At 22.3% G+C, this 16,577-nt stretch overlaps 1 protein-coding gene and 1 pseudogene across 2 annotated transcripts in view; both read left to right on the top strand.

The window, feature by feature from the left end:
* The window catches only part of LOC124369445 (tetratricopeptide repeat protein 28), a 129,830-nt gene that overhangs the window by 89,531 nt on the left and 23,722 nt on the right, over positions 1-16,577 (top strand). For both annotated transcript variants that reach the window (XM_046827451.1, XM_046827450.1), the window contains exon 24: positions 347-556. In XM_046827451.1, coding sequence (XP_046683407.1) covers positions 347-556 — 210 coding nt within the window. The remainder of the gene's footprint in view (positions 1-346; positions 557-16,577) is intronic.
* Positions 9,787-11,088, top strand: LOC124369446 (annotated as a pseudogene).

The following is a 16,577-nucleotide window of genomic DNA, read 5'->3' as shown; positions in this document are numbered from 1 at the left end:
TGTTCAAATAAGACATTTTTGTCTCAAATTATTTGATGTTTGATTTCCAGATTAGCTTTGGGAACTCTAATCTAAAAATGGAAGAAAAAATAAATTTAGCCACAGAGACACTTCGATCCATTGGATAAATTTCATAAAAGTTTTCAGTATGTTTAGCTTTTTTATAGTTTTTTCTTGATCCTTAAGCAGGTATTTCAGGTATAAAGTAAACAATGAATAAGTAAACAATAGTTGGAGTGTGTAATAGTAAGCACTACTTAGTAATAAAAATTGAAACATTTTGTTTCTTGCAACAGTGTAATACTTAATCATTCTGGAAGAATGAAAATATCATGTATGCCACCAGGGATCAAGAGTGAGCAGGGCACTTGGGGAGGCCATGCAGACGGTTCAGCACACTAAACATTTCGCCCACCCGGCCAACTGGGCAGGATTCCTACTGGTGGGCTCGGACGTCAGGCTATCCAATAAGGTCGCCCTCATGGGTCAGGCCCTGTGTGAGCTACTGAAAACCCCTGATCGTTGCAGGGATGCTCTCAGAGTCACTCTGCACCTGGTAAGTACAAGAGGATTCTAAATCTCCTGCATGGACTCAAATCTGATCCCAACACACTAACACAACATCCCTTAAGTGGGTTTAACTTAATTCAATAATTCATTATTCGTCAAAGATCAACTCATATACATGAGTATAGAATGTGCAAGAATGTTGTAAAAAAGTGTAAATTACATGGTATTTAGATTTGGAATATAAATTAATAAGCAAGGTTTAACAGGAAGGAGACTTATTTTCAATGCAAAATATAAAACCTCTATTATTTTACTATTTTAAATTATGAGAATTCCACAGAAGTAGTAATGTCCCAAATGGTTGGTTGACAAGGATAATTATTTCAAATACATAAAACGAGTACACACTCTTTTTTTTTATTAAAACTTAATTTTACAGAAGTAAAATAGTCTAGATTACTCTAAATATGCTTCTGTAATAATATTAGTTTCCTATCTACATTTCTCTTAATGTTCCATAAATCAGGTAGGGAGTATCAGAACACAGCAGAGTTGAATATGTTTGAATAGAAATTGCTGGCTTGCCATGATATCTATAACAATACTGGTTCAATAGAAGCAAAACATCTTCTATATTATTGAACAGGCAACTAACAAATGTTCTGCAGCATGGAATTAAATCAGAAAAACAACAAAATAGTTCTTATTACACATATAACAGCTTGTGAAAATTAAAGTTTGCAGACAAAAAAACCAGAATTATATTGTGAGCCGTTCTAAGGATCTGTAGTGTATTTTCTCCATTTGCAGCTCCCTTACCTCCTCATCAAAATGGGACAAACTGCATTGGGACAAAAAAATAAAATTGTTGTTGAAAGTTATAAAATTTGACTTTTAATCTTGTGTAAAGTGTTATTTAAACTTATGTAGGTAACAAATGAATGGTCTAATTGGGGTTAAATGAAGCATGGATGCCTAATTTGTCAGATCTTCAGCCAACCATTATTTTTACTTAAAAAGTTATGTTTTTGTGTAAAGCAACATTTATAAAATTAGCGATAACATTTAAATGAGTTTTAATTATATTATCACCATTTATAGCCCATTAAATGATTTATAATGGCATCTGCTAAGCAGCCTCTTACAACCAAATTTAAAATTAATTTTAATAATGTAAAGTTCAAGAAAATTGAAAGATTTATTGCATATTTCACCTTTTTTATTTCATTTTCTGACTGTACATATTATTATTTAATATGTTTAATCCCCTTAATGTCAGGGTATAATATAATTACATCAGAATGTATAATGAAATACTTTATTGTTCAAGGGGCTAGATCATCAATTTTAATTTTAGGGTTGGTTATAAGATTGTTATATTTTAATTATAGAAACAATTTAGTTTTAATTAGAGTATTAATTAAATTAGGTATAGCACCATTTCATAACTGAGTATTAGTAGTAGTTGAGGGACTTAGATATTGAGTGAATTTTATATTATTAACTTTAATTAAAATTGCCCCATTGACTTTAATGAGATACATTAATTTAAATACTAATTTTTACGTAATTTTATCTTTAATTGTAGGTTCTTTATTTGCACTAAATCAATCATCTATTCGAAAAATTATAGCTTATTCATCCATTTTCAATTTAGGCTTTATATCTATTTCTTCAATAAATAATTCTATTTGAGTAATTTATTTTATAATTTATTCATTAATTCTATCTAATTTATTTTTTTTTATAAAAAAATTAAACATTAATTATATTAACCAAATTATTATTAATGAATTTACCCCTGAAGTTAAGATTTCAATTTGAATTTTAGTATTATCTTTAGGCGGAATACCACCTTTAATTGGATTTATAGGTAAACTTATAGTATTTGAAATGCTTATATCAATAGGTCAGATTTTAATTTTAACAATTATAGTGTTGACATCATTATTAGTAATATTTTACTATATTCGTATAATATATCTTTCTTTAATATTCAGATCATTAATTTTAAAATGAAATAAGTTAAATTTAATTAACATAACAATTATTATTTTTTTATTGAATTTTATAATATCCCCTATATTCATTATAATTAAATCATTAATTTAAGATTTTAAGTTAATATAAACTATTAACCTTCAAAGTTAAAAATGCTTTAAAGGTAAGTCTTAAATTAATTTAATTTTAAATTTGCAATTTAACGTTTTTCTTAAACTATAAGACTATATTAAGGGAATTTAACATTCATAAGTAAATTTACAGTTTACCACTTTCATCAGACACCTTAATAGCAATGAATAAATGATTATTTTCTACAAATCATAAGGACATTGGAACTCTATACTTTTTATTTGGGATTTGATCTGGGATAGTTGGAATAATATTAAGAATAATTATTCGAATCGAACTAGCTCAACCTGGACCATTTCTAATAAATGATCAATTATATAATGTAATTGTTACTTCTCATGCCTTTATTATAATTTTTTTCATGGTTATACCTATTATAATTGGAGGATTCGGCAATTGACTTCTTCCATTAATAATTGGTGCACCTGACATAGCATTTCCACGAATAAATAATATAAGATTTTGATTATTACCCCCTTCATTATCCTTACTAATAGTAAGATCAATAGTTGAAATAGGGGTTGGTACAGGTTGAACTGTATATCCTCCTCTTTCATCAAATGTAGCTCATTCAGGACCAAGAGTTGATTTGGCAATTTTCTCATTACATCTAGCAGGTATTTCTTCAATTTTAGGGGCCGTAAATTTTATTACCACAGTAATTAATATACGAACAATTGGGATAAATTTTGATCGAACACCCTTATTTGTTTGATCAGTTTTAATTACTGCGATTTTACTTTTATTATCATTACCTGTATTAGCTGGGGCAATTACTATACTATTAACTGACCGAAATATTAATACATCATTTTTTGACCCCTCAGGTGGTGGGGACCCAATTTTATACCAACATTTATTTTGATTTTTTGGTCATCCTGAAGTTTATATTTTAATTTTACCAGGATTTGGATTAATTTCACATATTATTACCCAGGAAAGAGGAAAAAATGAATCATTTGGATATATTGGCATAGTATATGCTATGATGTCAATTGGTTTATTAGGATTTGTAGTATGAGCCCATCATATATTCACTGTTGGAATAGATGTGGATACCCGTGCGTATTTTACTTCCGCAACTATAATTATTGCAGTACCTACAGGTATTAAAATTTTTAGATGATTAGCAACAATACATGGTCAGCTGATAATAATAAAAATAATTATTGTTAATGTTATATTTATATTTAATTTAAATTTTTCATTTGATGCAATTCTTCTTATATATATAAATAGAATCATTAATCCCCCAATTATTATTAAAAATGTAATTATTATAAATCATGTTGTAATTATTATTTTATTTATTAACATACATATAAATAATGTTTGTACAATAAGTATTATTCCTATGGACATAGGGTTTTTTAATATAATAAGTATTATTGGGATAATAATTATAATTTTTAACAGTGTAATTTTAATTACAGCAAATAGTTTATTAAAATATTAATTTTGGAGATTAAAGATGTAAATTCTACTTTGCTGATGTTTTAAAGATAGAAATCTAAATTTAGTTTACAAGACTAATATTTTATATTAAATTATTAAAACTAATGAATTTTCTATTTTTTTTTACTTATGTTTGTATTTAGTTTAATTTCTATAATCTATATTCGTAATCATATTCTTTTATGTTTATTAAGATTGGAATTTTTAGTTTTATCCCTTCTTTGTATAATTATATTGATTTGTTTAATATCTAATTATACATTTTATCTTTATATTTATTTTATAACTTTTTATGTTTGTGAAGGTGTTTTAGGTTTAAGAATTTTAGTTTCTTTAATTCGAAGTCATGGAAATGATTATTTAAATTCTATTATATTATGATAAAATTTATTTTATTTGTTTTGTTTTTAACCCCCTTTTTATTTATTAATTATTGATTTTTAATTCAGTTTTTTTTTATTTTTTTAATATTGTTATTTTTAGTAAATAGTTGTTATGGATTTTTTGGTTCAGTTAGTTATTTTTTTGGTATTGATAATATTTCTTATGGTTTAATTATTTTAAGAATTATAATTAGTAGTTTAATAATTTTATCTAGATCATCTATTTTTGGTTCATTAATATCTTCATTCTTTTTATTTTGTTGTTATCTGTTAATAATTAGTTTAATTTTAATTTTTTGTGTTATAAAGATAATTATTATATATTTTTTTTTGAGTTTAGACTTATTCCCCTTTTTTTAATTATTATAGGTTGAGGGTATCAACCAGAACGTTTAATTTCAGGTTTATACTTGTTTTTTTATACTTTGTTAGCTTCTTTACCTTTATTATTAGTAATTATTTATTTATATATAAGTTTTGGCAGTATAAGTTTTGATTATAATTTTGGTGTCTCATTAAGTTTCATAATACATTTTATAATATTAATTGCTTTTATAGTTAAATTGCCCTTGTATATATTTCATTTATGATTACCTAAAGCTCATGTTCAAGCTCCTGTAAGAGGGAGAATAATTTTAGCTGGCCTACTATTGAAAATTGGTGGTTATGGTATTCTTCGTTTTATATTTATTTATGAATATTTGTTTATTAATTTTAGATGATTTTGATATTCTTTATCATTAGTTGGTTCTTGTTTAGTTAGATTAGTATGTTTAATTCAAGGTGATGTAAAATGTTTAATTGCTTATTCTTCTATTGCTCATATATGTATATGTTTAATAGGAATATTATCAATAACTAAATTTGGTTTAATTGGTTCTTATTTAATAATAATTGGTCATGGGCTTTGTTCATCAGGTTTATTTTGTTTAGCTAATATTTCTTATGAACGTTTTTTGAGCCGTAGTTTTTTTATTAATAAGGGTTTAATATTATTTATACCCAGAATAAGAATAATATGATTTATATTTTGTTCTTTTAATATAAGTTGTCCCCCTAGAATTAATTTTATTAGTGAAATTATAATTATAAATAGAATAATTATGTATTGATCTGGTTCATTAATTTTTATTATTTTTATATCTTTTTTTACTGCTTGTTTCAGATTTTATTTATTTAGTTTTACACAACACGGTAAATATCATAATTTGTATTGTTATAGTCTTGGGAATGTTCGTGAATACCTTCTTATAATTGTTCATTTAATACCATTATTTTTAATTATTTTATTTATAGATTGTATTTTTTGATAATTTAAGTAGTTTAAAAAAAAAATAAAGAGTTGTGGTTTCTTAGATGTATATTACCTTAAATTTTGTTAAAATTAAATGTTTACTTATATTGATTTTTGATTTTATTTATTTTTTCTGTTTTCTTATTTATTTCTTCTTTATATTTTATATATAATGGAATATTTTTAATATTGGAGTGGAATATTCTATTAATTAATTCTTTGAGAATTAATTATTTAATAATTTTTGATTGAGTATCTATTTCTTTTTCATCAGTTGTTATATTAATTTCTTCAATGGTTGTTTTATACAGTTCTGATTATATAGGTTTTGGTTATTATAATAGAAATCGTTTTTTGTTTTTAGTTATTTTATTTGTTTTTAGTATAATTTTAATAATTATCAGACCTAATTTAATTAGAATTCTTTTAGGTTGGGATGGGTTAGGTCTTGTATCTTATTGTTTAGTTATTTACTATAATTCAATGAAAAGATATTTAGCTGGAATAATTACTTGTTTAACTAATCGAATTGGTGATATTGGTTTATTAATTTCTGCTTGTTGAATTATATCTTATGGGGGATGACATTTTATGTATTACTTAGATTATTATAATGAATATATTTTTTATTTAATAACTATTTCTTGTTTTACAAAGAGAGCTCAAATTCCTTTTTCTTGTTGACTACCTGCTGCCATAGCAGCTCCAACACCTGTTTCTTCATTAGTTCATTCGTCTACTTTAGTTACAGCTGGAGTTTATCTATTAATTCGTTTTTATAATAGTTTCAATTTTAATAATTATATATTTTTATTTATTAGTTTGATAACTATAACTTTTTCTTCTATTTGTGCAATTTATGAATTTGATTTAAAAAAAATTATTGCTTTATCTACTCTAAGCCAATTAGGTTTAATGATAAGTTCTTTATTCTTAGGTCTTCTTGATTTATCATTTTTTCATTTATTAAGACATGCTATATTTAAATCTCTATTATTTCTTTGTTCAGGTATTTTTATTTTTTATATAAATGATAATCAAGATATTCGATTAATGGGATCAGTATGTATATTAATACCTTTTACAACTTCTTGTTTTAATATTGCTAATTTAACTTTATGTGGAATTCCATTTTTATCTGGGTTTTATTCTAAGGATATAATTATTGAATATATAGTAAGAAATCAATTAAATTACTTAGTTTTTGTAATTTTTTATTTTTCTCTAGGTTTAACCGCTTTTTATAGATTTCGTTTATTTTATTATTCAATGATTCATAATAATAAGTTTATTAGTATAAATTTTATTTATGATGAATATTTATATATAAAATTAAGAATTTTTATTTTAACTTTATTTTCGATTTTCACTGGATGTATAATGCTTTGATTAATAAATTTTGATTTCTATTTTATTTTACTTCCGATAAAGCTTAAAATAGCTTCTTTACTATTAGTTTTAATAGGTATTTGATTAGGTATAGAATCTTGTAAATTTAATTACTATTTTAATATGTCTTATTATTTATTTAATGGCAACATGTGATTTATATCTAGATATTTAAATTTTTTATATAAAAATGTTTATTTATTTTCTGAAAATTCAAAATCTAATTCTTTAATATGAAGTGAATACTATGGTCCTATAGGTATTTCTTATTATTTATTAAATCTATCAAATTTTATTCAATTTTATTCTATAAATAATTTAAAGGTTTTTTTATTAACATTTTTAATTTGATTTATAATTTTAATTTGTTACTATAGCTTAATTAGAGCATGATATTGAAGATATTAAGGTGATTATATTTCTAGTAACAATCCATAGGAATTAAATTCCTTTTTTTTAATGAAAATAAAATGTTTTTTAAACTATATGGATAAGAGGTAAACGGAATTGAACCGCTTAAGAAATTAGTTAGCAGCTATCTCTTTAACTTAACCTCTTTTAGTTAGAAAAAATTCATTATTCTTATTAACAATAAGATGCCTCTAATTTTGGCTTTAACTAAAACATGGGAAATTTATTCCTAATTTTAGGTCGAAACTAAATGTAAATTTTTTACTTCTATGTTAAGATTAGCTTATTAAGCACCTTTTGAATGCAAATCAAATATTATAATTAAATATAATCCTATTTAGCTCAATTTAATATTCCATTATATCATTCATGGTATAAACCAATTATTAAAATTAAAATGAATATAATTGAAGTTAATAATCATGTTATTATATTTACATTATATATAGTTAAAATTATAGGTAAAATGATGATGATTTCAATGTCAAAAATTAAAAATAAAACAGCAATTAAGAAAAAATGAATTGAAAATGGTAATCGTTTATGAGAAATTGGATTAAACCCACATTCAAATGGAGTTGATTTTTGGTATTCAATAATACTTTTTTTTTCCAATTATAATAATTAATATTATAATAATTAATAAAAGGATTATAGTAATAAAAAAAAAATTATAGTTAAATTTATTACTCATTTTAATTAATAAACCTTCAAGTTGGAAGCCTGATATACTTTTTATAATAAATGAATTATCTACCTCATCAGTAAATTGAAATATATAAGAATAGTCAAACAACATCAACAAAATGTCAATATCAAGCTGATGCTTCAAATCCCACGTGGTGAGTTCTTGAAAAATGTAATTTTAATATTCGGAGTAATGATACAATAATAAAAATTGTTCCAATAATTACATGAATTCCGTGAAATCCTGTTCTTATAAAAAATGTGCTGCCATAAATTGAATCAGAAATACAGAAAGGAGATTCAATATATTCATATGTTTGTAAAGCAGTAAAATATATTCCTATAATTACTGTAACAATTATTCTTTGAACTACTTGTGTATAATTTTTATTAATTAATGCATTATGAGCTCATGTTATTGTAATACCAGAATATAATAAAATTATAGTATTTAATAAAGGAATATTTATAGGATTAAATGTTTTAATTCCAATTGGGGGTCACTGTAACCCAATTTCAATTGTTGGTGATAATCTTCTATGAAAAAATGATCAAAAAAATGAAGAAAAAAATAATACTTCAGATACAATAAATAATACTATTCCTCATTTTATTCTTAATGAAACTTTTTTGGTATGTAATCCTTGAAATGTGGCTTCCCGTGTTACATCACGTCATCATTGAATTATTGTTAAAATTACAATAATAAATCCTAGGATGAATAATATTATATTAAATTTGTGGAATCATATTACTATGCCTGAAGTAATGGTTATGACTCCAATTGATCCAATAATAGGTCAGGGACTATTATCAACTAAATGAAATGGGTGGTTATTCATTTTAAATTTCTCTAGAATATAGGTTTATAAGTGTTATAAATACATATGATTGAATAATAGCTACTGCAAGTTCAAATGTTATTAAAATTATAAATATGATTATTAATATTAAAATTATATAATAATTTGTTGCATTGTTTCCCAAAAGTGACATTAATAAATGCCCTGCAATTATATTTGCTGTTAATCGCACTGCTAATGAACCAGGCCGAATTAAATTTCTAATCGTTTCAATAAGAACTATAAATGGCATTAAAATTCCTGGTGTACCAGTAGGTACTAAATGAATAAATATATGATTTGTCTTATTAACTCAACCATAAATTATAAGTGAAAGTCATAATGGTAGTGCCAATGATAAACAAAATAATAAATGAGAAGATGATGTAAAGATATAAGGAAGTAATCCTATTAAATTATTAAATAAAATTAAAATAAATAATCTTATTATGATTAATCTTGTTCCTTTTAATTTTATGAATGATTTATTTTCATTATGTAAAATACTAAGTAATGAATTGAATAATAATGAAATTTTATTGGGTATAAGTCAAAATTTTAATGGAATTAAAAACATAAAAATAAATGTTCTTATTCAATTTATTGAAGAATACCCTGTACAGGGGTCAAATACAGAAAATAAGTTAGTGAAATAATAAATGAAAATCAAGTAATAGATAAACTGGAATTATCAGAAAATAGCCCAATAGAAAAAATTTCAATAATCAAATTATACAATGAAAAATCAATAATCATTACTATAATTATAGTAATATTTTTACTATTAACTATAATTTCCACAACAAAAATTGTCAAATTACACGAAGGCCCTTTACGAAAAAAAACTTATGAATAAGCCAATACGAAAAAATAACCCAATTATTAAAATTATTAATTACTCACTAATTGATTTACCAGCTCCTTTAAATTTATCATCATGATGAAATTTTGGATCAATTTTAGGTTTATGCTTAACTATTCAACTAATTACAGGTATTTTATTATCAATACATTATACATCAAATATTGAAATAGCATTTAATAGAGTAAATCACATTACTCGAGATGTAAATTACGGTTGATTAATGCGAACAATCCATTCAAATGGTGCATCAATATTTTTTATCTGCATATATTTACATACAGGACGAGGTATATATTATGGGTCATACAAGTTTATTAAAACATGGATAGTAGGAGTAATAATTATATTATTAACAATAGCTACAGCATTCTTAGGGTACGTTTTACCATGAGGTCAAATATCTTTTTGAGGAGCAACTGTTATTACAAACTTATTGTCAGCGCTCCCTTACATTGGAAGAATATTAGTTAACTGAATTTGAGGAGGATTCGCTGTAGATAATGCAACACTATCACGATTTTTTAGACTTCATTTTCTTTTACCATTTATTATTGCAATAATAACAATTATTCATCTATTTTTTCTTCATATAACAGGTTCAAATAACCCAATTGGGATTAACTCAAACATTGATAAAATTCCATTTCACCCATATTTCTCAATTAAAGACTTAATAGGATTTTCAATTATCATTACTATACTTCTAATTTTAAATATAACTGAACCTTACATCTTATCAGACCCAGATAATTTTACTCCTGCAAACCCTATGGTAACCCCAATTCACATTCAACCTGAATGATACTTCTTATTTGCATATGCAATTCTACGGTCAATTCCCAATAAATTAGGAGGGGTGATAGCATTATTTTTATCAATTTTAATTTTAATAATTTTACCATTCTCCATAAAAATAAAATTTAAAGGAATTGAATTTTATCCAATTAATCAAATCAACTTTTGAATATTTTCTTCAACAGTAATTCTACTAACATGAATTGGAGCACGACCTGTAGAACTACCATATACAGAAACAGGAATAATATTAACAGTTATATATTTTATTTACTTTATTAGAGATCCATTAATTTCAAAAATATGAGATAAAATTATTAAATAGTTATTTAGCTTATATAAAGTTTATATTTTGAAAATATAAGAAAGAGAAATTTAATAACTTTACAAAAAAAAATGATAAAAGACTAAAACCTTAATAAAAACAAAAAAAATAATAAAACTTAAAGAAATAGGAAGATAGCACTTCCATGCTAAATATATCAGTTTATCATAACGAAACCGAGGAAAAGAACAACGAACTCAAATAAATAAAAAACAAAAAAAAATTAACTTAATAAAAAAAATAAATCTATAAAAATCACCCCCAAAAAAAATAATAACAGTTAAACTAGAAATAAAAATAATACTAGCATATTCAGAAATAAATAATAAAGCAAATCCACCAGAACCATACTCAATATTAAATCCAGAAACTAATTCACTTTCCCCTTCAGAAAAATCAAATGGAGTACGATTTCTCTCAGCTAAACAACAAGAAAATCAGCATAAAAATATAGGAACTGAACAAAAAAAAAATCATCTACTAACCTGAAAAACAAAAAAATTAATAAAATTGTAACCATTAATTATTAAAAAAAAACATAATATAATTAAAGATAATGAAACCTTATAAGAAATAGCCTGTGAAATTCTACGAATACACCCTAACATAGAATAACTTCTATTTGAAGATCAGCCACAAATAATAAGACCATAAATTCTAAGTCTAGAACAACATAAAAAAAATAACATACCAAAAACAAATCTAATACAATTTCAATAAAAAGGAAATAAACACCAAATAAATAAAGATTGAATTAAACTAAATAAAGGGCATAAATAATAAATTAATGAATTAGAATTAATTGGTCAAACCTGCTCCTTTAAAAAAAGCTTAATACCATCTCTAAAAGGTTGTAATAAACCCATAAAACCTACTTTATTTGGACCTTTACGAATCTGTATATAACTTAGAACCTTGCGTTCTAATAAAGTAAAAAAAACCGACAGAAACTATTACTAAAATAATTAAAATTAAAGATGTAATAAAAAAAATTACTAGATATGAATTAATCATTTTTATAAATTCTAAATTTATTGCACTAAAATCTGCCAATCTAGCATTATTTCAACACAATATAAATTGGATTTAATGGTCCTTTCGTACTAAAAAAATCTTAATATTTCTAGATAGAAACCAACCTGGCTTACACCGGTTTGAACTCAAATCATGTAAGAATTTAAAAGTCGAACAGACTTAGAAATGAAAAACCTGCCCCTCAATCTAATCTTAATTCAACATCGAGGTCACAAACTTTAATATAGATAAGAACTCCTCATTAAAATAACGCTGTTATCCCTAAGGTAACTTAATCTTAAAATCATTATTGGATCTAAATTACATAAATTAAATGAATTAAAAAAATAAAGTCAAATTTATCTTCCGCCCCAGAAAAAAAATTAATAAAATTAAAAAATAAATTTACTAAAAAATACATAAAACTTATTAAAATTAAAGTTCTATAGGGTCTTATCGTCCCAAAAAAAAATTAGGCTTTTTTACCTAAAAATCAAATTATAAAATTAAAAAAAATAAAATTAATCCCTCATCTATTCATTCATACCAGCCTTCAATTAAAAGACTAATTATTATGCTACCTTTGCACAGTCAGAATACTGCAGCCATTTAAATAATCATAGGGCAGAATTTACTTTTAAAATTTTCCTAAAAGAAATGTTTTTGATAAACAGTTGAAAATTAAATATGTCGAGTTCATAAAATATAAATTAAAATTATACTAATTTAATCAGTATTTAAAATAAAATTTTATTCAATAAATAAACCTTATAAAAAAATAAATATAAAAAAATTAAATTTAAATAAATTAATATATTAAAAACTAAAAATGCATAATATTAAAGCTGTAAAATTGAATAAAAAAAAATTTTAAATAAAAACTTAGCTTATCCTAAGAAATTTAAGAAAAACAAATTTTAAATAAAACTCAACCATCAATCCTTAATTAAATTAATTTCTAAAGTAACCAGATATAAAAAGAACGATTAACTTTTAATTACCATTTTTAAATTATAAATAAATATAAAACATTAAAAAAAATATAAAAATAAATATCTAATTTTCGGGAAAAAAATTATAAATAAGATATTAAATCAACCATGATACAAAAGGTACTAAAAATGAATTAAAAATAATAATAAAAACCTAATCAGTTAAAAATAAAAATTATTTTAATAATAGTACTAAAAAAAATAAAATAATATTATAATAAAAATAAATAAAAATAAGAAAATATTATCAGATAAAATTAATAAATTTTTGTATTAATGTAAATAATAAGCTTTAATATAAGCTACTATCTGACTTTCTAGCTTCACCTTCCGGTAAAACTACTTTGTTACGACTTATCCCATATTATTGAGAGTGACGGGCGATATGTACATAAATTAGAACAAAATTCAAAACGAATATTTATTCGAAATTACTACTAAATCCTTATTCAAAATAATTATAAAAATTATTATCCTAATAATTTATAATTAAAGTAACCCATGTTTACTTAAATAAAACTGCACCTTGACCTAATATAAATCTTTAAAAGTAAAAGAGAATAAATCTTAAAACACACTCCAAATTATAGAGATATACAAATTTAATTTAAGTATAAAAAATCGTGGTTTATCAATTAAAAAACAGGTTCCTCTAGTAAGATTAATTTACCGCCAAATTCTTCGAGTTTAAAAGAACATAACTAATACTATTCAGGAATAAAATTTAAATTTACAATAATAGGGTATCTAATCCTAGTTTAAAAAATAAATTTCGCATTACAAAAAAATAGAAATTAATTTAAATACAAATTCCACCTAAGCAAAAAAAAATTAAATTCAAATAAAATACTTAACCTAAAATATTAACTTGGATTAATTGTCTAACCGCGAATGCTGGCACAAATTTAACCAAACCTAATTAAATATCTAAATCAAAAATAAAATTAAAATTAATACTAATTACTGAATAAAAATTAATTTAATAGTTATTCATATAATCAATCTAACAAACTAATAAAAAAGAAAGAATCAAACTTTATTAAGGCAATAAAAGAAAATAGGAAATAAAACTAAATATAAGTTATAAAAATAAGACCAAGAAAAATTTAATCAAATAATTAAGAAATTTATATTAATCCCAACTTAATATTAAATTTCATATAATTATTAAATATATCAACCTTCTTTCTAATAAGAGAAAGAAAGAAGGTTGAATTAACAATTATGACATACAGTAAGTAATAATGAATATTAATAGAATTAATCTATAGTATGAACTAATAAAACATTTTAGAATTAAATAAATGTTAAAATCAATTTAAAATTATGATTATAAATGACAAAGCTAATAATTATATTCAATTAAATTTTAATTTAATATTGAATATTCCATATGCATAAATATGAGTAATATAGTTTAAGTAATTAAGAAATTTATATTAATCCCAGGTTAAGTGTTAGAGAGGGCTTCTTAGCCCTAACTTCGCCTGGTAAAATAAGACATTCTTTACTTTTTTTTTTTACTTTTTAATATTAAATTTCATATAATTATGATTATAAATGACAAAGCTAATAATTATATTCAATTAAATTTTAATTTAATATTGAATATTAAATATGCATAAATATGAGTAATATAGTTTAAGTAATTAAGAAATTTATATTAATCTCAACTTAATATTAAATTTCATATAATTATTAAATATATCAACCTTCTTTCTAATAAGAGAAAGAAAGAAGGTTGAATTAACAATTATGACATACAATAAGTAATAATGAATATTAATAGAATTAATCTATAGTATGAACTAATAAAACATTTTAGAATTAAATAAATGTTAAAATCAATTTAAAATTATGATTATAAATGACAAAGCTAATAATTATATTCAATTAAATTTTAATTTAATATTGAATATTCCATATGCATAAATATGAGTAATATAGTTTAAGTAATTAAGAAATTTATATTAATCCCAACTTAATATTAAATTTCATATAATTATTAAATATATCAACCTTCTTTCTAATAAGAGAAAGAAAGAAGGTTGAATTAACAATTATGACATACAGTAAGTAATAATGAATATTAATAGAATTAATCTATAGTATGAACTAATAAACATTTTAGAATTAAATAAATGTTAAAATCAATTTAAAATTATGATTATAAATGACAAAGCTAATAATTATATTCAATTAAATTTTAATTTAATATTGAATATTCCATATGCATAAATATGAGTAATATAGTTTAAGTAATTAAGAAATTTATATTAATCCCAACTTAATATTAAATTTCATATAATTATGATTATAAATGACAAAGCTAATAATTATATTCAATTAAATTTTAATTTAATATTGAATATTCCATATGCATAAATATGAGTAATATAGTTTAAGTAATTAAGAAATTTATATTAATCCCAACTTAATATTAAATTTCATATAATTATTAAATATATCAACCTTCTTTCTAATAAGAGAAAGAAAGAAGGTTGAATTAACAATTATGACATACAGTAAGTAATAATGAATATTAATAGAATTAATCTATAGTATGAACTAATAAAACATTTTAGAATTAAATAAATGTTAAAATCAATTTAAAATTATGATTATAAATGACAAAGCTAATAATTATATTCAATTAAATTTTAATTTAATATTGAATATTCCATATGCATAAATATGAGTAATATAATTTAAGTAATTAAGAAATTTATATTAATCCCAACTTAATATTAAATTTCATATAATTATTAGCTTTGTCATTTATAATCATAATTTTAAATTGATTTTAACATTTATTTAATTCTAAAATGTTTTATTAGTTCATACTATAGATTAATTCTATTAATATTCATTATTACTTACTGTATGTCATAATTGTTAATTCAACCTTCTTTCTTTCTCTTATTAGAAAGAAGGTTGATATATTTAATAATTATATGAAATTTAATATTAAGTTGGGATTAATATAAATTTCTTAATTACTTAAATTATATTACTCATATTTATGCATATGGAATATTCAATATTAAATTAAAATTTAATTGAATATAATTATTAGCTTTGTCATTTAAAATCATAATTTTAAATTGATTTTAACATTTATTTAATTCTAAAATGTTTTATTAGTTCATACTATAGATTAATTCTATTAATATTCATTATTACTTACTGTATGTCATAATTGTTAATTCAACCTTCTTTCTTTCTCTTATTAGAAAGAAGGTTGATATATTTAATAATTATATGAAATTTAATATTAAGTTGGGATTAATATAAATTTCTTAATTACTTAAACTATATTACTCATATTTATGCATATGGAATATTCAATATTAAATTAAAATTTAATTGAATATAATTATTAGCTTTGTCATTTATAATCATAATTATATGAAATTTAATATTAAGTTGGGATTAATATAAATTTCTTAATTACTTAAACTATATTACTCATATTTATGCAT

Source organism: Homalodisca vitripennis, chromosome X (genome assembly GCF_021130785.1).
Source record: "Homalodisca vitripennis isolate AUS2020 chromosome X, UT_GWSS_2.1, whole genome shotgun sequence".
NCBI lineage: Eukaryota > Metazoa > Arthropoda > Insecta > Hemiptera > Cicadellidae > Homalodisca > Homalodisca vitripennis.
Note: the sequence above shows the minus strand (reverse complement) of the source record. Positions and strands in the feature narration are given on the sequence as shown.